Genomic DNA, 23,649 nt, shown 5'->3' on the forward strand with positions numbered 1-23,649 from the left:
CTAAATTTAAAATTAAATGACAAACAAGATGAATAAATGAATGGTGATAGAGGGTTTTCAATCCTCTGATGATGCTGAACAAGATAGTATCGAGCTATATGAAAAAGAATACTCAAATAAATGGGTTGGAGTTTGAAAAAATACCTCTGAAAATGGAGGTCGTGAGGATGATGAGGAACACCTAGGCTTGTGTGAGTGATCCTAAAAGCTTCCTTGGGACTCAGTGATGCTAACTGAATGCTTATTGTGGCTTCAATCCTTCTGAATTGCTCTACCCGACACCTTCGATTTGAGCTTCAAGTGGACATGGAGGATGATGAATCTTCAGTTACAGATGAGCTGCAGCCATCTGAACAGCTTCACTATGCCCTAAGGAACGTGTCTAGATGCTTGGCTTTGCTTGAAACCTTCTGAATTGCTCTATGGACCTCCAACTTCAATAGCTCCAAAGTGAATGCAACAATGGTGTTCCTCCACCTACAGAAGTGATCCAGATGCTTGGATCACCTCAAATGAGCCCCCTTGAGATGTTAGAATGCTTACTTTCCAAAGAGAAGCTCTGGTTTGAAGAAAACGATTCTTCTTGCCAAAGAACTTTGAAAAACCATAAGCATGAGAAGAGAAAGAGAAAGCAAGGAATAAGGTTGCTTTGGTGTGAATTGTATGAAGGATAGCACTTGTATTTATAGGCAAATGGTTCAGTATAGTTGCAGAGGAGTGAGCTTGCTTAGTGAAGTTGATTTGGTTTCTTGGCTATGAAGGAATTCAAAAATATCCAAAATGCAATGATGGGAATTTTGATTCCATTTGATCAATCCCCTATCCCTCGATTTTGCTTGATCTTAGGGGACAAATCTGAGACAGAAATGAGCTCCAATTGGTTGGGAAGAGATTCCTTTGGTGATTCATCAATTTGCCATAAATTCCTAAATGTAATCATTACATAATCACATGCCTTTGTTTTTGGGAATATTCTCTAATCCTTATGCAATGATGAAATTGGATGTATGGTGTGCTTGCAGATGTATTAGAGGTCGGGTAGCATCATTTAGAGAAGTCATTTGCACAAAATTGCAAAGTTTCAAATTGCACATGACCTATAATTTCACTTCAAGTGCCTAACTTTGATCAATCATATCTCTTAGCTCAAAATGAGTTTGGAGAAGGTTGAGCACAATTTGGAAATCCCTTAATATGTACTTTAATTCATTAGTTTGGTGTTTGCCCAAATTCTTTAGGGAAATTAGTGAAAAAGTCCCATAAAGTTTGAAGAAAACTAGGGTTTTCTTGCATGTTTTGTGAAGGCAGCCACTTTGAAGCTCCATAACTCTTCAATGGTTGATTTTTAGCCAAAAAATTATATGTGTCAAAGTTGTTTATTGTATCAAAATCTACAACTTTCATGTTGGATGTTTTTTTCAGTTTGTAGGTGAAATTTTGAGAAAACCCCTTCCAATGTTTGGCAAAAATCACTTGAAAACACTTAGAAAAATTTTCTAAGTATGAAAAGTCAAACTTTTGACTTTTGATTCTTGATTGATTTTCTTGATTTTTCTTGATAAAATGACTTCAAATATCATATATTGATGATTTAAAACTTCAAAAGTCATGGTTGACCAATATTTCCAAAAAGTCAAAGGTGATCCTGTGCAGTTGACTTTTTCCAGATGAAGTGAATTCTTGGACTTTCGTGATGAATCAAACTTTCCTCCTCAAATGAGTGATGTGAATGGATTATATTGAGGTAATAGAAGCTCTTGAGTCATGCTTTGAGTTTTGGATCCATGTCCTGATTAAAAGTCAACTATCTTGGTGAATTAGGTAAAAAAACCCTAATTGTCGACCAGATGAAATTGATGACTGTGGATCTTGGATTGGATTGTAATGCCCAATGGATATTGTCATATGAGCTATTTGAAGATGATTGATTCCTTTGAGTGATCCCCTGGAGTTTTCTAGGGTTTCCCAAATGTGATCCCTGATTTTAGTCCTTGATGGGGCTCAAAACCCTAGACTGGGTATCTGATGAACAAGTGACTGCTCTGAGTATCTATTTTGTCTTTGATGAAAAGTTTAAAAGATATGACATCTCAGGGGTCAAAAATTAGGGTATGACAGCTGGCCTTCCCAAAATACTTTCTGTTTTATTCTCTGATCATGCCATCTTCGGGTCTGCCCTTTATAGACTTTAGCATTCTCATAGGCTTGATCACGAAATTCTTCTAGCTCATGGAGTTGAAGAATCCGTAACTCACCTGCTTTTCCCAGATCATAGTTCAAGTATTTGGTAGCCCAAAATGCTTTGTGCTCAAGCTCAAGAGGGAGATGGCACGCCTTACCATAAACCAGTTGATACGGGGACATACCAATGGGGGTTTTGAATGTTGTTATGTATGCCCATAGTGCATCTTCAAGTTTCAGAGACCAATCTTTTCTCGAAGCACTATCAGTCTTTTCGAGAATCTGCTTGATTTGCCTGTTCGAAACCTCCACCTGACCACTGGTCTGAGGATGATATGCAGTTGCAATCTTGTGCTTCACATTGTACTTTTTCAACAGATTCTCCATCAACTTATTTAAGAAATGGGTGCCTTCATCGCTTATGAGTGCTCTGGGAACCCCAAATCTTGAGAAAATATTGGTTTTGAGGAAGTTTACTACCACCCTCGCATCATTTGTAGGTAGAGCGACTGCTTCAACCCACTTAGAGACGTAGTCAACAGCTACAAGGATGTAGTTCTTTCCAAAAGATGGTGGAAAAGGTCCCATGAAATCGATCCCCCACACATCAAACAATTCCACTTCAAGTATACCCTTCTGCGACATCTGGTTTCTTTTTGAGATATTCCCTGTTGTTTGACACCTGTCACATTCTTTCAAAATGCCTTGAGCGTCTTTGAATAGCGTGGGCCAATACAAACTAGATTGTAGGACCTTTGCAGCCGTTCTATCACCACTAAAATGTCCTCCATATTCGGAGTCATGGCATGCTTTTAGCACATCTCTTTGTTCCTCCTCGGGTACACATCTTCCGGAATATCCATGATGTGGAAGTCAACAGGGAATACAAACTTATCAACTTCCACTAGCACATCTTCAGCTACCCCATAGGATTTCTTAACGGTGTGATCAGCGAACCTTAACCGTGTCTTACTTTCACTAATCTTTTCTTATTCAAGCTTTTTGAAAATGGACAAAGACATTAAACTCACACTAGACCCAGAATCGAGGAGTACCTTCTTAAGTGCTATATTCTTGATAGTGCATGGTATCGCCACCGCCCCAGGGTCTTTCCTCTTTATTGGGATCTTTCTTGCTGTCGAGACTATACCACACTTCTCCATTGCAATTTTTGGTTCTCCTCCTAGTGATCTCTTTTTCGCCAACACCTCCTTCATAAATTTCTTATACAAAGGCATGTGCTCAAGTGCTTCAAAGAATGGTAGATTTACCTCTAACTTTTTGAACAATTTAGTAAACTTCTCAAAGTCTTTCTCTCTTGAACCCTTCTTTGTCACTCTGGAGGGGAAGGGTAGTTTTATCACCGGTTCAGCGTCTTTCTTCAAAACAGTAGACCGTTTGGTGTGGTCCATTACAAATTTCACAGCTGACAGGTTGAGCTTGTTGAACTTGAGCCACTTGTTGTGTACCTATATTCATAGCGTTCAATTTCTTTTCAACTTCTGCAGCTATCGCATCTTCAACCCGAATTTTAGAAGTCTCCAACTTTAGATCAATTATTCCCTCAAGTTTGTTAGTACACCTGTCATACAACTCTAGATGCTTATTTGCAGCTATCGCTTCAATGATCTTCTTAATACCAGTGGCTGTTGAGAAGTTAGTTGAGCCACCGGCTGCAGTATCGATCAACTGCTTTGTCTTTATTTTGAGCCCATTAACAAATACTTGCATCTGTTCAGTATGATCCATGTTATGAGTTGGGCATGCTACGAGGATCCTCTTGAATCTTTTGTAGGCATCTCCCAAAGGTTCCCCTTCTTTCTGCTTGAAATTCACAATATCATATCTTTTTCGAATAAAGACTGATGCAGGGAAGTACTCATTAAGGAAAGCCGTTTCCATCTGTTGCCATGTTGTGATGCTTCCAGCTGGAAGTGAGTAAAACCACTCTTCTGCGTCTTCGGATAAAGTGAATGGGAACATCACGAGTCTCTTGGCTTCTTCATAATGGCCTTCTATCTTTAATGTGAAGGATAGAAAAACACTTAGAAAGGGGGGGTTTGAATAAGTGTAGTCTAAAAACTTGAACGATAAAAACAATATGCACAGTTATTTTTATCCCGGTTCGTTGTTAACTAAACTACTCCAGTCCACCCCCACGGAGTGATTTACCTCACCTGAGGATTTAATCCACTAATCGCAACAGATTACAATGGTTTTCCACTTAGTCCGCGACTAAGTCTTCCAGAGTATCCTGATCACAACCTGATCACTCCAGGAACAAATGCTTAGACACAAGATAAGACTTTCTTAGAGTATCCTAACCACCACGTGATCACTCTAATTACAACTGCTTAGACACAAGCTAAGACTTCCTAGAGTATCCTGATCAACACTTGATCACTCTAGTTACTTACAAATTAATGTAATCTATTTTAAAAGTATTACAAATGCTTCTGAAAAGCTATAATCACAACAGTGATATTTCTCTTAACGTTTAAGCTTAATCTCACTAATATATTACAACAGCAATGTAGTGAGCTTTGATGAAGATGAAGTTTCTGAGCTTTGATTTTGAACAGCGCTTCAGCAAGTTAATATTCACAGAATTTGGTTCAGAGTTGTTTCAGATTTGGTAACCTTGCTTCTCATCAGAACTTCATATTTATAGGCGTTTTGAGAAGATGACCGTTGAGCGCATTTAATGCTTTGCGTGTTCCGTACAGCTTTGCATTTAATGTTTCACGCTTTTGTCAACTACCTCGAGCCTTGTTCACGCTGTGTCTACTGACGTTGCCTTTAATAGCTTCCAACGTTCCTTTTGTCAGTCAGCGTAGCCTGCCACCTGTACTTTCTTCTGATCTGATGTTTGTGAATAAAATATTTGAATATCATCAGAGTCAAACAGCTTGGTGCATAGCATCTTCTTGTCTTCTGACCTTGAAGTGCTTCTGAGCGTGATACCATGAGAACTTCAGTGCTTCTGCTTCTGATCTCAAGTTCTTCTGATGCTTCCATAGACCCATGTTCTGATTCTGCCTTGACCATCTTCTGATGTCTTGCCAGACCATGTTCTGATGTTGCATGCTGAACCTTCTGAGACAAAGCTTCTGAGCGCTGATTTGTGCATACTCCTTATATATTTCCTGAAAGGGAAATTGCAATGTATTAGAGTACCACATTATCTCACACAAAATTCATATCCTTGTTATCATCAAAACTAAGAATATTGATCAGAACAAATCTTGTTCTAACAATCTCCCCCTTTTTGATGATGACAAAAACATATATAAATGATATGAATTTGCGATCAGAAAGAGCAGACGGCTAAAGACAAATTACACAGCTATAGCATAAGCATGTGAATATGTCTCCTCCTGAGATTAACAATATCCCCCTGAAATAAATACTCGAAGAACTTTAAAAATAAAAGACTTCCCTGATTATTTCGGTAGAGACGATCACATAAGCTTCTGTCTTTTGGTAATTCGTAGCTTCTGACTTTTGCTTCCATTGGACAGCTTCAGAACTTGAATTTCTTTAGATTCCTAGAACACTCACAGCTTCTGATTCCTGCTTCCATTTAGGACAGCTTCAGAACTTGAATTTCTTTGATCTTCAGAACATTCACAACTTCTGATTCCTGCTTCCATTTAGGACAGCTTCAGAACTTGAATTTCTTTGATCTTCAGAACATTCACAGCTTCTGATTCATGCTTCCATTTAGGACAGCTTCAGAACTTGAATTTCTTTGATCTTCAGAACATTCACAGCTTCTGATTTATGCTTCCATTTAGGACCGCTTCAGAACTTGAGTTTTCTGGATCTTTAGAACATTCACAGCTTCTGATTTCTGCTTCCCTCGGATAGCTTCAGAGCTTTGAATTTCTTCTTACATCTCTTCATGCTAGATTGTATCAGAACATTGTTGAATGTACCAGAGCATCATCAGAGCATCTCTACATCCTGAAATGTTACAGAACAAAACTAAACGACAAAAGTCAGCATGAATGAGTTAGAACATAAAATGTGTATCAGAACACAAAATATGTATCAGAGCCATATAAGCCATATAGAATATATCAGATCCAATAGACAATGTATCAGAGCAAATAGACAATGATTTGGATCATATTCTATTATCAGAATTTCTGATCATTCTTGCTTCTTGCTTCTGATTCTGAAGCTTCCTAGCACTCATCTTGCTTCAAGAATCCAAGAGCTATTTCTGATCATTTCTTCCTTCTTGCTTCTGATTCTGAAGCTTCCTAGCACTCAGCTTGCTTCAAGAATCCAAGAGCTTGATTCATTTTGTTGCTTCCTTATATTGATCTTGAATCTTCGATTCCTGCAACAGCACAACTTAGAAACATATGAAGCTTGCAGCTTCTGTTAGTAAATGTGGGGTCTTTTTACTCGGTAACTGATAATATTAATCAGATCATTTATCATATATTTTCTCCCCCTTTTTGTCATAACATCAAAAAGCATAAAACGATTCAGATGTAAAGCAAGAGACAAATGGAAAGAAACATAAATAACTTTTCATTGATTTCAACAAGAAGGATTACAAAAGAGGAATGCAGGAAAACAGATGCAACAAGGAAAGAAAACTACAAGGACATAAAGACTACAACCCTAGCCTAGTCCTAATCTAAGCCAGCATATCCTGAATCCCAGCTTGTTCTTGCTCTTGCTTGGTCATCAAATCTTGAAACTCTGCATGCCTGAACAGCTCTTAGAGAAAGAAGTAAATGAATACAAGGGAGGAACTGAGAACAGTTCACCAGGAGAGAGCGTATTCTCAGATGGGCTTTCCCTTAACATAGAAGTTAAGTCCTTATGGAACCTAACTTCATCCAATATCTCAAGAAAGTCTTCTTCCTTTGGACAGATGTTGACAACAGCATCAAAGAAGAGGTCTGACTTGAGAAGAACTTGGAATGCCATCCCGAGATATATTTTTCATCCTGTAACCGATTAACCCTTCCATCCGTTCTATTCAAATAGATCAGCCCCTTTTGAGACTTAGTTTCTTCAACTGGTTTAAAGTTTTGATGAAGGGAACTAGGCGAAAGATTCATGATGAACGCTAGATCGATGAAGAATGAACTAGGGTTTACGCAAAGGATATTCATAGAAAAATGAGAGAATGAGAGAGAGAGAGCGCAAAGATTGATTGAAGAATGCAAAGAAATGGAGAAATGAATAGAGGGAATGTGGGGAAGGAAAACGTTCTAGGGAAGGGAAACGTTTGACGGATATAAAAACGAAAAGACGGACAATAAAAGAAATTATGAATGGCATTTAATGTAGCATGACGTGAGGAGAGATAATAATGACAAAAGACGAGATTTGCACAGTTACCTAAGTAGACGTCCCCTTAACTGCACGCACGCTTGTCCAGAAATAGTGAACACGTGTTTACCATCTGGATAGCCAGTTACAGCTGTTTTGCTTTTAAAGAGATTCTGAATCAACTTAGACAATGAAACGTTAGTAATAACTGAATCACAATTTCTAATTGATTTCAATCAGAACTTCTTATAAACAAAAAATCCAATTTTGTTTCAGAAGATACTCATACATAAGATCTTCTCATCTTCTCATTCTGGGCATAAATCCATACTGATATTCTTCAGAATGAACTTAAACCTATCTTCAGCAAGGGGTTTTGTAAAGATATCAGCCCATTGATGGTCTGTATCCACAAAGTTTAAAGATATAACACCCTTCTGAACATAGTCCCTTATGAAATGATGTTTAATCTCAATATGTTTAGCTTTTGAATGTAAAATAGGATTCTTAGATAAACATATAGCAGAAGTATTATCACAGAAAATAGGAATGTTACTCTCATATATCTGATAATCTTCCAGCTGACTTCTCATCCAGAGCATTTGTGTGCTACAACCAGCAGCAGCAACATATTCTGCTTCTGTTGTTGAGAGGGCAATAGTAGCTTGCTGTGGTGTCGTTTTCTTTACCTCCCCGTTTCACTTGGGAGGACGGCACGCTAAACCCTTCACGCGAAATTTGGAAGGAGAATGCGCCCGTGGTGGGATGAATTTTGTTTCAGTTCTTCCTACGATATCACACGAACTTTCTTATTGGTCCTACGAGTAGGAAAGGGAAAAAAGATCTCAACTAAACCCTAGGAGTTTGCTAAGTGTGGGGATTTCACCTAGACTAGAAATTCAGGAGTCCGGGGGGTCGGTTATACATAGGGAAGTGTTTAAACACCCTACATATCTGTAGTACTCTACAGGAACCTTCTCTGTGTCATTGTGATTGTGTTTGCTGCTAATGATTGGGAAAGTTTCTCCTTTGTGTTAGGAGAGAGAATTGAATTGATTAAAGAAAGACAGACAGATAGACAGACTGACTATTTTTGGTATTTTATTAGCTCGCTGAGATTCCTTGTGAACCTCATGCCTACATATCCCTAGTGGAAGTCAGAGCTTAATGTAGTTCGGGGAACTAACTAGGGAAATTACTTGTTTTTGGTGCCTTGCTTGAAGCTCAAGGTTGAAGCTTGGAATTAAATCTCTGTTTACAGTAAAGAGACATGAAATCATCTTTACAGAGAGGTATTTGTACTATTCTACCACAAACATTTAAAAGTGACAGAAAAGCTAAAAAAAATGATGTTTCATTAAGAGGGGAGTCTACTTGGTTGATCAAGTATGACAGCCATCGTGCCTCTAAAATGAAAGAAAGATGCTCATCCAAATTAGGGAAAGTGTACAAGTCTAGGGATGTGCCAGAGCATGTCTTTCAGAGTCCTAAATGGGAGACTTTGAATGAAATTGAAATTGAAATGTTTGTTTGTTTGAATGTGGTAGAGTAGTAAAAATATCTCTCTATAGAGATAAGCTATGTCTATTTACTATATGAAATATTTGACTTTAGCTGGCTTGAATGAGGCCCAAGCTTGAGGCTTTTTGATTGATTTTATTGACTTATTGAAATGATAACTCCACTGGGGAGTATTTAAACTAAGGAGTTTTTGGTGTTCTGTACGAAGCCCAGAATTGAGGCTGACTCTACTTAGGGAGACTCTATTTGGGGAGATTATCTCCTAAGAGAATGAATCTTTGATTTTTGAAAGACTGATTTTGGAGGCTAACCCTTTCCAGGGGTTTTGACTCAGCTGGAGAAATTGTCTGTTAAAAGACTGACTTTATCATGTTTTTTGGAGGCTGACCCTTTCCAGGGGTCGTGACTCTTTTTGATTAATTGACTTTGGAGGCTAACCCTTTCCAGGGGTTTTTATTGAAATGATGGATTGATTTGGAAGCTAACCCTTTCCAGGGGTTTTGACTCTTTTGGTGAATGGCAGAAAGATTATCTAGTGGAGACTTCTTGTTTAAAGCCCAAGATGAAGGCTGACTCATGCTGAGGATAAGCAAATATGGATCCTAGACTCTGCTAAGGAAGATTGATGAAGATAAGGGTGACAGAGATTGTCCATGTCTCTCATTCCAAAAGGTGTACTCAATGCAAAATTGAGACAAACTTGGCTTGTTAAAAGTCTGGTTTAAATTGGAAGAAAACTCACCAGGGTAGGCTAAAAGGTGACTAAAGACCTGTTCCTATGTTTACAAGAAACCTGATGGGTCCTTGTATACAAGCTCAAGAGGAAGCTGGAAATGCTTTTAAGAAGCCTGTGGGTCCTTGTACAAAGCCCAAGAGGAGGCTAATCGAGGGTCCTTGTTATAGCACAAGAGAAAGCTATGTAGTTTTGAACTTATTTTGGCTCTAAGCAAATGGGTAAGAGGTTTCACCGGGAATAATTCCTCTTTGGGTGGATGTGTCCTATTTTTTTTGGATTCTAGGGTTTTTGCCAAGATGTTTCACCGGGAATAATTCATCTTGGGGGTTTGAACTACAGATCTCTAATTAGGAAAGAGCCTTCACCGGGAAGACATTCTCAATCCTAGGTCATATTCCTATAATATATATATATATATATATATATATATAGTTTAACTGTCCTAAGGTTTATACTCAAACGTAGTTCTAAACTAATATATATGCACAATTTATATTTGACAGTAATTTAAATAAAGACTGTAAATTGAAAGCTTGTAAAGCCTAACCTGGATGGAGTGGAGGCCTTTGAAGAAGTATGTACAAAGCCTTACCAGTAATTGATGGATAACAGTTGAATATATAGGATAAACAGTTAATGGTTTTTGAAAACAGAAGAAGTGAAGATGGACAAAGGTCACATAGGTATCTGAAGAGTTTCACCGGGAATAATGCCCTTCAAATACCAGAAGAATGTTTTGAAAACAGAAAGAAGATTTTGAAAATACAGTTTTGAAAACAAGCTAAGAAGAGAAGGTGTTTGGGACTTACACTCTATTAGAGGCCCAGTACTTTATAGTACTGGTGTAAAATTAGTTTTGAAAATGATTTGAAATAATATAAGGTTTTGTTGTTTGAAAACCTTAATTATTCGATTTATTCGGAGATTGAAAACAGTTCTGAAAATTGACAGAAAGTCAACTTAATTAAGGTAAAGAAAAAAGATCCATGCCTAATTAAGACCTAAATAATTAGGGTTTTATCATAAACTTTATTCACAAAAATAATTAGGTTAAAACAAAATGAATATATGCATTTAAAGTATTTAAGAAAACACTTAAAACATACTATTTTAAACCTAATAAAAATATATGAAATAAATAATATTTTTATGATTTTTTTGATTATTCATAAAATAGATATATTAAATAACAAGTGTGTGAAAAATGAAGTGAAAATGATTTAATTTGATAGGTTAATTAATTGTGTAAAGTTGTGAAGAAATCAAATGGGAAAAGTGATAAAAAATAAGGTTTTGTCACCTAGAGGGATTGAACTCACGCCCTCCAAGTCACACACCCAAAACCAAACCACTGGGCCAGCGCGCACATGGTGATAGTAAACTGACTCCTTTGCAACTCATATGTTATTCAAGTGTATAGAAGCAAAAAGAAAATAAAATCAAAAGGTCTGGGGCGAGGGGGATTCGAACCCCAGACCTTGGGCACGCGCAACACACAAACACTCTTTACCACTGGGCTATCACGTTTTAGTCGTTTATGAAACAGGTATCATTCAAAATAAAATAAACTCAACCCTGGATTTGAAATTTGCGCGCCACCACCATTGTCATCTTCAACCTCAAGTTCTCAGATTTTGAATTTATGAACTTGCTCATTTCTCAACCATTTGCAAAGATGTAAAGATGAAACTTATTCTAAATTCACTCACGATTCTAAATATGTAACTAACATAAATTTATATCAACTATATCTAACTAATTTACCAGAAATCGTGAAGAACCCTAAATTTTGAAAATCAAATTAAATGACTATACTGAAAGATAAATGAATGATGATAGAGGGTTTTCAATCCTCTGATGATGCTTAACAAGATAGAATCGAGCTTTATCACAAAGAGTGCTTAAATTAAAGAGGTAGAGTTCAGAAACTTACCTCTGAAAATGGAGGTCGTGAGGATGATAGAGAGCACCTGGGCTTGTATGAATGATCCCAAAAGCTTCCTTGTGGTTCAGTGATGCTAACTGAATGCTTGTTGTAACCTCAATCCTCCTGAATTGTTTTATGGACCTCCCTCGATTTGAGCTTCAAGTGAACATGGAGGGTGATGATTCTTGAGTTACAGATGAGCTGCAGCCATCTGAACAGCTTCACTACCTCCTATGGAACATGCCTGGATGCTTAGCTTGATTGGAAACCTTCTGAATTGCACTATAGACCTCCAACTGCAACTACTCCAAAGTGAGAGCAACAATGGTGTTCCTCCACTTACAGAAGTGATCCAGGTGCTTGGATCACCTCAAATGACCTCCCTTGAGATGTTAGAATGCTTACTTTCCAAAGATGAGCTCTGGTTCGAAGAAAACGATTCTTCTTGCCAAAGAACTTTGAAAAACAATAAGCATGAGAAGAGAAAGAGAAAGCAAGGAATTGAGTTGCTTTGGTGTGTTTTTCTACTGAAGTATGCTCCCCTATTTATAGGTAAATGGTTCAGTACTGATTGAGAGAGTGAGCTTGCTTAATGAGAGAGTTTTGGTTTCTTAGCCAAGAAGAAAATTTGAAAAGATCCTAAATGCAATGATGCATTTTCGGGCTAGCTTCCCCAACCATTGATCTTGTATGATCCAAGGGAACATTTCTGATTCAGAGGAGAGTTCTAATTGGCTTAGAACAAGATTCCTTGATGATTCATCATTTGCCATAAATTCAAAAATGCAATCATTACATAATCACATGCCTTTGTTTTTGGGAATCTTCTCTAATCCTTATGCAATGATGAATTTGGATGTGTGGTATGGTTTCAGATGTATTAGAGGTCGTGTAGCATCACTTAGTGAAGCAAAATGCACAAAATTGCAAAGTTTCAAATTGTACATGACCTATAATTTCACTTCATGAGGCCAACTTTGAACAAGCATAACTCTTAGCTCAAAATGAATTTGGAGAAGGTTGAACACAATTTGGAAAGCCCTAAACATCTACTTCAAATCATTAGTTTGGAGTTTCTTCAGAATCCTTTGGCAAATTTGTGAAAAATGAGGCCAAAGTTGGAAGAAAACTAGGTTAAAACACTTAGAAAAAATTTCTAAGTGTTTATGACCTAAAACTCCAAAATTTCCAAAACTCTTAAATGATTGATCTTTTGAAAAAAGTTCCTTTGTAAGATGTTGTTTTATTTTGCAAGATCTACAACTTTCATGTTGGAAGTTTTTTGAGTTGTGTAGGTGAAATTTTGAGTTCTCACCATGCCTTAAAAAACCCTAATTCCCGACTTTTTGCTCCTTGATGAATTTCTTTGAATTTCTTTGGTCAAATGACTTTAATATCCATATATTGATGATATTGATCCTTGAAAGTCATGGTTTGACCAAAAATCTCAAAAGTCAATGGTGATCCCATATAGTTGACTTTTTCCAAATAAGGTGAGATTTTGGACTTTTGTGTAGAAACAAGATCTTCTCCTTAAATGAATGATGTAAAGGGATTATATTGAGGTAATAGAGACTCTTGGATCATGTCTTGAGTTTTAGATCCATGCCCTGATTAAAAGTCAATTATCTTGGGGAGTTAGGTCAAAAACCCTAATTGTCGACCAGAGGACAATGATGACTGTAGACTTTGAATTGAGGTGTAATGTCCAGTGGATCTTGTCATATGAGTTATTTGAAGATGATTGATGTCTTTGAATGGTCCCCTAGGGCTTTTTAGGGTTTCACAAAAGTGTTCCCTGATTTTAGTCCTTGATAAGGTTCCAAACCCTGGTCTGTTGATCTGAGTAATTCTGTACTTAGATGACTGGGTGTCTAATCAATCATAGGTGAAATAATGAATCTCTTGAGTCTCATGATTGTGTTAGAGACTAATCCTCCTATTAATTGATCCTTTGCCTGAGTTTTCTTGTCTTTGAACACCCTCGATTGAATGTCAGACTGCTCTGGGTACTTACTTTGACTTGATGAAAATCCTGAAGATATGTCATCTCAGGGGGGTCAAAAATTAGGGTATGACAGATGCCCCTGTTTAAGTTTCTTTTATCTGGAGGGAGAGACATTGAGATCTCGATCTCTCCTGCGTAAAAGAGACTTAAATATCAAAGAATGCCCAAATTTTGGGCGCTTCTGAGATGATAAAATCTTTGCATGATTTGATCCCGTTGTCGTACTTGGCGGGGGATGAGGAGACAAACTCCTGTAGAAACACTTGATGTGGACTCCGGCGAATGGATGGCAGTGTAGGATGCGCAATCCATCTTCTTTAACTAAGTGTTGATACTTAGAAAAAGGTAAACAACCTCCTCTCGTTCCGGATGTCCAAATCTCGAAACTGGTCTCAGTTGCATTTGGACAATATCTCAGATAAAGAGAAAATTTCCAAAGGTTTGTTTCCTCATCAAACTTCTTACCAGCGCTTGGAGGTAAGATGCCATTTGACGGCTGTAGAGAAACTTCAAAGGTTTGTTTCCTCGTCAAACTTCTTACCAGCGCTTGGAGGTAAGATGCCATTTGACGGCTGTAAAGAAACTTCAAAGGTTTGTTTCCTCGTCAAACTTCTTACCAGCGCTTGGAGGTAAGATGCCATTTGACGGCTGTAAAGAAACTTCAAAGGTTTGTTTCCTCGTCAAACTTCTTACCAGCGCTTGGAGGTAAGATGCCATTTGACGGCTGTAAAGAAACTTCAAAGGTTTGTTTCCTCGTCACACTTCTTACCAGCGCTTGGAGGTAAGATGCCATTTGACGGCTGTAAAGAAACTTCAAAGGTTTGTTTCCTCGTCAAACTTCTTATCAGCGCTTGGAGATAAGATGCCATTTGACGGTTGTAAAGAAACTTCACCATCTTCCCTTTTGACTTGACGTCTTTGAAAGAATGTCATATGGCCTCATGATCTTTTGAGGGGCTAATGACTTTGTTTGAAGGCGGACGAACTGTTTTCGGGGTGAAAACTGCCATTCGTCAACTGATGCCTGGGGAATCAACGAACTGTTTTCCTAAGAGGAAAACTGCCATTCATCGACTCTGTGGGGAGTTAAACATCCCAGAAACAGACAAACTGTTCGAAGAAACTGCCATTTGTCGATCTCTTGAGTATTTAACAGACAAATTGTCTTTTCTTGGGAAAAGACTGCCATTTGCCAATTGCTAGGGGAGCAAACTGTCTTCTACTGGGAGAGACTGCCATTTGTCGACCCTGTCATGAAAGAAAGTGAGCAAACTGTCTTCTGCTGAAAGAGACTGCCATTTGCTGACTTTGTTATGATAGAAAGTGAGCAAACTGTCTTCTGCTGAAAGAGACTGCCATTTGCTGACTTTGTTGGGGAATCTGAACTATCTTCTTGACGAAGACTATCATTCGCTGACTCCGCTGGGGAATCATTTGTCGATCTGCTGGGAGATTCTGAATTTTTCTTTGACAAGAAGTGGCACCTCTCGACCTTGCTGGGGAAATACCAAACCTGTAGGGAATTCCAAAATGTGAAGCAGACTATCTTATCTGAAGAAGACTGTCGAATGTCGCTCTGCAGGAGATTCTCGGCTGAGGAATTCCAAAAGTGAACAAACTATCTCTTTGAGGGAGACTACCATCTGTTGACTTTCTTGGTGAGATCCTTGTGTATGAACTGTTGTTTCGAAGGAAAAAGTTTCTCCGGAACTTGCAGGGGAAACTTGAGTTCATGCCTCAATGACTTAGGCATTCACAGGATCAAAGCCTGATTCGGCTATGCAATTATGATGTAATGTATGCATGAATATTATGACAATGATAAAATGTAAAGTGAATGTGAATAGAATTGTCGCGGATGGAAAATCCTAAGATACGACTTGAATTCTTGTTGATCAGAAGATGTCCTCTTCTTGTAGTTCGAACTCTGTTGGGAATATCTGGTTATCAGTTGTCCGCTGTCCGAAATGAGTAATATGAATTGAAGTAAAGATCCGTCATCGGGAGATGTTCGCAAAGCGACCTCATGGGGAAAACTTGATTCCCGGAATCTCAACCGTTCTCGGAGCAACTGTTTGCATTCTTCCTATTGTTTGTAAACCTTAGAAAGAAATTTCACCTTTATTTTTGCAAGTAAATTCATTTTTATTTTATGAAAACATTTGTTTCAAGAAATTGACTGTTTAAACTTAAAATGCATTCCAAGAAACTGAATAAGACTAGATTGCAAAGGAAAAGCACAAGGCTCAAATTATTATGTATGGAATGGTAATCAGCCAAATGCTTGATTCCATGGAGTATTTACAAAGTTGGAAATTGGTAATTTTCGGGAAAAGGGCTACGATGAAACGTGACGACCGTTATCTTTCCCTTCCACTCCGAGTTGCGCTGTATTCGTGCTTCATAGAAGATGACCTGCTGCTGATGAATACTCCGCTATGGATTTTGAATGATCAAGTTTGTCCTGGACACAGTTACTTGCCATATATCCCTAACTTTTGCGTAAACTACCCCTTTCGGGTTTTAAGTCTACCGGGATTGAATAAAAAATTTTTTATGTCTCTAACTTTTGCCTGAATCGCCCTTTCGGGTTTTCGATTCACCGAGACGCTCTTTTTTGCCTAAGTCGCTCTTTGCGAGTTTTCAACTTAGCGAGCTGTTCTTTTGTTTATTTAGGCGAAGTATTTCTTGACTGCGTCGACGTTCACAGGACGGGTGAATTCTTCTCCATCCATAGTCGTGAGTATTAAGGCTCCTCCTGAGAAAGCTCTCTTGACCACGTAGGGGCCGTCATAATTGGGAGTCCATTTCCCTCTCGAATCTGTGAGAAAAGATTGAATCTTTTTTAGTACAAGGTCGCCTTCTTTGATTGTGCGAGGTCGAACCTTTTTGTCGAAAGCTTTCTTCATTCTTTGTTGATATAGCTGTCCGTGGCATAAAGCTGTCATGCGCTTTTCTTCGATTAAGTTCAATTCATCGAATCTGCTTTGACACCACTCGGCTTCTGTTAATTTTGCCTCCATCAAAACTCTCATTGATGGAATCTCAACCTCTATAGGTAGGACTGCCTCCATGCCATATACAAGGGAGAAAGGAGTTGCTCCAGTCGAAGTACGTACTGATGTACGGTAACCATGAAGAGCATACGGGAGCATTTCATGCCAATCTTTGTAAGTGATGACCATCTTCTGAATGATTTTCTTGATGTTTTTGTTAGCTGCTTCTACAGCTCCATTCATCTTTGGTCTGTAAGGAGATGAGTTGTGATGTTCGATCTTGAATTCTTCACAAAGCTCCTTCATCATTTTGTTATTCAAATTTGACCCATTGTCAGTGATTATCTTGCTAGGAACGCCGTAGCGATAGATGATGTGATTCTTGATAAACCTGACGACAACTTGTCTTGTAACGTTTGCATATGAAGCTGCTTCAACCCATTTGGTGAAATAGTCTATGGCTACCAAGATGAAGCGATGTCCGTTGGACGCTTTTGGTTCGATCATTCCAATCATGTCGATTCCCCACATGGAGAAAGGCCAAGGGGAAGAGAGTATGTTGAGAAGAGATGGTGGCACATGAATTCTATCGGCGTAGATCTGGCATTTGTGACACCTCTTTGCGTACTGGTAGCAATCTGACTCCATTGTCAGCCAATAATATCCTGCTCTCAGTATTTTCCTTGTCATGGTATGTCCATTGGTGTGAGTACCAAAGGAACCTTCATGTATTTCTCTCATGAGTATTTCTGCTTCTTTTCTGTCAACGCATCTGAGCAGAATCATGTCGAAGTTTCTCTTGTACAGAACATCTTCATTCAGGAAGAATCTACAAGCTAACTTTCTCAAAGTCTTTCTATCTTTCTTTGACGCCCCGAGAGGGTACTCTTGCTTTTGAAGAAAGTTCTTGATGTCGTGATACCACGGTTTGTCGTCGATGATTGCTTCTACTGTGAGCACATGAGCGGGCCTATCCAGGCGCATAACATCGATCCGAGGAATGCCATTCCAATGATTTATCCTAATCATGGAAGAGAGTGTGGCTAATGCATCAGCCAAATTGTTTTCTTCATGAGGAATGTGATGAAAATCTACCCTGTCGAAGAATGGTAACAATCTTCTCGCGTAGTCTTTGTAAGGAATTAGCCCTGGTTGGCGTGTTTCCCATTCTCCTTTGATTTGATTGATGACCAAAGCAGAATCTCCGTATACATCCAAGTGTTTGATTCTTAGATCCATGGCTTCTTCGAGACCCATGATGCAAGCTTCATATTCGGCCTCATTGTTTGTGCATTTGAAAGTTAATCTGGCAGTAAATGGAATATGGGTACCCTGAGGTGTAACAATGATTGCCCCAATTCCTCGTCCATAAGCATTGACAGCTCCGTCAAAGATTAAGCCCCACTGGGATCCTATCTCAGGTCCTTCGTCTGGTAGTGGCTCGTCGTAATCTTTCATCTTGAGGTACATGACGTCCTCGTCCGGAAAGTCGAAACTGGTTGATTCATGACCATTGAGTGGGTGGTGAGCCAGGTGCTCAGCTAGAATGCTTCCTTTCACGGCTTTCTGTGCGTGATACTCAATGTCGTATTCTGATAACAACATCTGCCAACAGGCAATTCTCCCGGTTAAAGCAGGCTTCTCAAAGATGTACTTGATTGGATCCATATGAGAGATCAAACAAGTAGTATGTCGAATCATGTACTGGCGGAGACGCTTGGCAGCCCAGGCCAAAGCACAACACGTCTTCTCGAGCATGGAGTAGCGGGATTCACAGTCAGTGAATTTCTTGCTCAGGTAGTAGATGGCATGCTCTTTCTCTTTGTCTCGTCTTGCTGTCCAAGGACACAACCCATGGAGTCTTCTAAGACGGTTAAGTACATTATCAAAGGTCTTCCTTCCACTGGAGGAGACAAGATGGGTGGTTCGAGCAGATATTCCTTAATGTTGTCGAACGCTTTCTGACAATCGTCTGTCCAGACGCAACTTTGATTTTTCCATAGAAGTTTGAAAATAGGAGCGCAAGTTGCAGTCATGAGATATATGAATCTCGAGATGTAATTCAGACGTCCAAGAAATCCTCTAACTTGTTTCTCGGTTCTGGGCGAAGGCATTTCTTGAATTGCCTTGACTTTGTCTGGATCTACTTCAATTCCTCGTTTGCTGACAATGAAACCAAGGAGTTTTCCTGAGTAGACACCAAAGGTACACTTGTTGGGGTTCAGGCGAAGCTGAAACTTCCGTAAGCGTTGAAATAACTTTGTCAGATTCTGTATGTGATCTTCTTCATTTTCTGATTTGGCAATCATGTCGTCCACATAGACTTCCACTTCCTTATGCATCATGTCGTGGAAAAGCGTAGTCATGGCCCTTTGATAAGTTGCCCCTGCGTTCTTCAGTCCAAAAGGCATAACACGATAGCAGAACGTGCCCCAGGGGGTGATGAAAGCTATTTTTTCCATGTCTTCAGGTGCCATTTTGATTTGGTTGTATCCTGAAAATCCGTCCATGAACGAGAAAACTTTGGATTTTGCTGTACTGTCTACCAACATATCAATATGTGGTAAAGGAAAATCATCCTTAGGGCTAGCTTTGTTCAAATCTCTGTAGTCGACGCACATGCGGACTTTTCCGTCTTTCTTAGGAACGGGAACAATGTTAGCTAACCACTGAGGGTATTCTGAAGTGACGAGGAAACCTGCGTTGATCTGCTTTTGAACTTCCTCTTTGATTTTCATGGCCATCTCCGGATGGGTTCTTCTTAATTTTTGCTTGACCGGAGGGCATTCTGCTTTTAATGGCAAGTGATGCTCCACTATACTGGTATCCAACCCTGGCATATCTTGATAAGACCAAGCGAAGACATCTGAGAATTCTTTGAGCAGCTGTATCAAACTCTCTCTGATCTCTGAACTAAGCGAAGCTCCAATCTTAACCTCTTTTCTGTTTCCATCGTAACCAAGGTTAATGATCTCTAGAGGCTTATTGTATGGCTGAATGGCCTCTTCCTTTTGTTGAAGTAACCGGGAAATTTCCTTTGATATTTCTTCGTCTTCTTCTTCCTCTGCCTCGAATACAGGAAACTCAAAGCTTGGAGAAGTCATACGGTCGCACGTTTCAACGGGGTATTTTATGATTAATCTGCATATGTGTGATAAGTTTTATTTAGACAACGAGGGAAGACTCGGTGTATGCAGTTAATGGAATATTTGATGTTTTTTAAGGGTGTTTTTTAGGATTACCAATTTCCGAAAAAAGAAAAGGGAAAACTAAACGAAGGAACATAATGACATTTTTATTTATGGACAGTCATTTCTTGAAACAAAGACCCTATAAAACAAAACTCTATTGCTTTGGGCGAAGCAAAGAGGGACATTTTCCTAAGAAATAGTAAAATGCAAAGCCCTATGAAACATCTCTTCACCCTGGGCTATGGTGAGAGGACAAAATAACGGTGAAAGTTCCTACTTAGGAGTGCGAACAACAGTTGAAACTTCAACAGCTGTCCAGTAGTGGCGAACCCCATTGTGCACTAAGTAATCTGGAACCTTAGGCTTAAGCTGGCCTGTGGTAGGTCTTGATTTACCAACCACTGTCTTTGCAACACTCAGACGATCTTCTTCTACTTCAGCAGACTGAGCGGTGTGAGCATACCCATTTCCAAGTGGAGTATGTCGGTTTTTCTTTTGAGGAAACTTCCAATCTTCCGAATGGAGAGACTCGTTGTCGTAGACACTTTCGAGATCATCCTCTTCTGTATTTTGGTCTTGCTCTTCTCCCAAGATGGCATTGACTAGATATGTGAACTCTAGATCCGTAGCCTCGGAAGGTGACTTGGGGATATAATCCTCAATGATGATTTCACCAGTAGATGATGATGAATAGCAAGGGTTATACATCTCTTTTGGCTGAGAGAGGTACTCATAATCAATGTTCCATCCAGTTGGAACAATATCTTCAAGAGAGATTCTTGAACTTTCAGGAGCGGAGTATTTCACCATGTAGTCGAATTTTCCGCTTGGTTCTCCTAATGTATCCCAAGTCTCTTCGGGGATAGGAGGAACTTCTTCTGATGAACCATGACTTCTGGTGGCGAAGCTGTCAATAACTTCATCCCTGCTTGGTTGAGTCTTACTTTCAGATCCTTTAGTCGGATAACAACAAGGTGGATCAGACTCTGGTAGGGAGATATATCCTGCTCTGTTAAGATAGGATAACCATTCCTCTTCATCGGTGTTTTCCGTACCGATGGTATTGACTGTTTGTTGAACAGGTTGAAGAAAACCTCCACTGCAGAAAGTTTCTTGAATAGGGAGAACTACCTCAATCCCTGGGATAGCTTTTGATGATGTCGGAAAGAATCCAATTCCTGTTCTGTTCTTGTTGTTGGTAGGAATATTAATGTGCCCCCAACCACTGGTAGTGCCATCCTTTACAACTTGGATTGCATCTCTGTATGAAGAGATAGATGCTGCTTTCTCCTTTCCTTTGTCCAAGGAAAGTGCTTGGAATTTAGTTCCAACAACTTCTTTTGGTTCTATGTCGGAGAATGATGACAGGTTGCTGACGATCAGAGCTCGTTCTCCACATACGGTTACCAATTTGTCATTTCTTATGAACTTCAGTTTCGGATGAAGTGTTGAATTAATTGCCCCAGCCTCATGAATCCATGGGCGACCTAGCAAACAACTGTATTGTGCTGGAATGTTCATAATCTGGAAAGTGATTTTGAACGTCTGAGGTCCAATAGTTATGGGAAGATCTACCTCTCCAAAAACTGACTTTCTTGATCCATCAAATGCTTTGACGATGACATGACTTTTTCTTAGAGGGTAATCTTCGAAAGATAATCTTGATAATGTTGATTTAGGCATGACGTTGAGAGAGGATCCATTGTCTATTAGGACTCCTGTGAGTGTATTACTCATGCAGCCAACTGAGATGTGAAGTGGAAGATTGTGGTCCACTCCTTCTTCAGGAAGATCTTCGTCACAGAAACTTAGGTTAGTTCCGGCGGAGATGTTGGCAATGATGTTACGAAAGCTTGTTCCAAAACTTTCTATAGAGCTTCCCTATGAGCTTCAGAACTCAATAGCAGGGAAAGAACAGAAATCCTAGACGGAGTATGTAGTAATTGGTCTACAATGTTGTATTCACTCCTCTGGATTAACTTCAAGATCTCATCATTTTCTTTCGCTTGAACAACATTGGTCGGATGATTGTCTTGCCTATGTGGTACTTCCTCCGAAGGTTTCTCCACATTTTCTGTTGTTCTGTTGAAGACTCGTCCACTTCTGGTGACTCGACTAACATCAGCAATGTTGACAACAGACGGTAATGGTATTTCCTTACCATTTTCAATGAATGTAGTGTTGTACTTGTATGGTATAGCCTTGCTGGACTCATACGGTACAGGACCTGGTAAGTAGATGACTAGTGGTGCGACTGCTGTCTTCCTGCTATCATACTTAACTTGCATAGGTTCATCTTGATTAATTTGAGGAGATACGGTAAAGACTTCATCATCTTCTCTGTTGGCAAGAACAGTAATGGTATTGTCATCCATCAGCTTTTGAATGTCGTTGCGAACCCGCAAACATCCTCGTGAATTTCTTCGACAGATTTTGCATCTACTGTAAGCGTGGAAATCTGTTCCAAAGTAGGCAAGTCCATTTAAAGTTTTGTGGAACCTGACTACCGATCCTTCAAGGTCTTCAACTTTGTAGATTTTGTATTCTCCTGGACATCCTTGAACCATGTTGATGTCATGTTCAGTTCTGACTCGGATATGTTGAATCCATCCCAAGTCCATTTGTTCTTGTAATGCAGCTTGAACTATGGCACATCCTTGATTATTCTTTGGACAAATTTCACATGTGAAGTAGTTGTGAGGTGGTACATGACCGTACCCAGCTTGTTTAGCGTGCATCCTGACAAGATTTTCCCCTATCTGACGAATGTCGTAGATTTGAATGACATTGGGGTGTTGATCTATCAGATTTACTGAAGCTTCTTTATGCTGCGGCAAAGGATTTGCTTGGACGTTTGGATTAGTATCTTTGAAGGATAGCATTCCGCTTTTCACTAATCGCTGGATGTCAATCTTGAAAGATAAACAGTTCTCAATATTGTGACCTGGTGCCCCCTGATGATAGGGACAAGATTGGTCAGCCTTATACCATGGTGAGGAACTGTTTGTAGGATTTGGAGGACTCCTTGTCTGAATGAGTCCTTTTGCCAGTAATGTTGGAAACAATTCTGCATACGGCATTGGTACGGGGTCAAAGGCAGGATACCTTGGAGCCCGATTGTTGTAATTTGGAGGTCGAACCTGCTGCTGAGGTTGCTGCGACCTTTGTTGAATTTGTTGTTGCGAGACCTGAGGTTGATAAGCTGGCGCTGAGTTAACAACCGGAGTTATTGTTGCAACTTGAGGTTGGAATTTCTTCTTGATTTTGTGCAAGACATTGCTGACATCTTGATCCTTTTTCTTCTGGAAAGAACTTCCATACTTCCTTGGACCAACAGAAGATTCTGGTTCTTTGTTCAAGCGTCCTTCTCGAACTGCTTCTTCTAAACGCACACCCATGTTTACCATCTCGGTAAAGTCACTTGGTGCACTTGCAACCATTCGTCCGTAGTAAAATGGACTTAAAGTTTTGAGATAGATTTTTGTCATTTCTTTCTCTTCAAGTGGTGGACAAATTTGAGCAGCAACTTCACGCCATCTCTGAGCGTATTCCTTGAAGCTTTCTCTATCCTTTTTAGTCATGGCCCGGAGTTGATCTCTGTCGGGAGCCATATCCAGATTGTACTTATACTGTTTGACGAAGGCCTCTCCGAGGTCTCGAAAAGTACGAATCTCTGAACTGTCCAAGTTCATGTACCATTTGAGTGCAGCACCAGTTAGGCTGTCTTGAAAATAATGAGTGAGCAATTGTTGATTATCAGTCTGAGTTGACATTCTTCGAGCGTACATTAC

General features: G+C 39.4%; 1 protein-coding gene across 1 annotated transcript in view; it reads right to left on the minus strand.

The window, feature by feature from the left end:
* Positions 1–2,097: 2,097 nt before the first annotated feature.
* Positions 2,098–23,649, minus strand: part of LOC131618720 (uncharacterized) — a 41,047-nt gene continuing 19,495 nt past the window's right edge. The window contains exon 2 of the mRNA XM_058889887.1: positions 2,098–2,863. Within this exon, the coding sequence (XP_058745870.1) occupies positions 2,098–2,863 (766 nt within the window). The remainder of the gene's footprint in view (positions 2,864–23,649) is intronic.

This window comes from Vicia villosa, linkage group LG7, assembly GCF_029867415.1.
Source record: "Vicia villosa cultivar HV-30 ecotype Madison, WI linkage group LG7, Vvil1.0, whole genome shotgun sequence".
Lineage (NCBI taxonomy): Eukaryota > Viridiplantae > Streptophyta > Magnoliopsida > Fabales > Fabaceae > Vicia > Vicia villosa.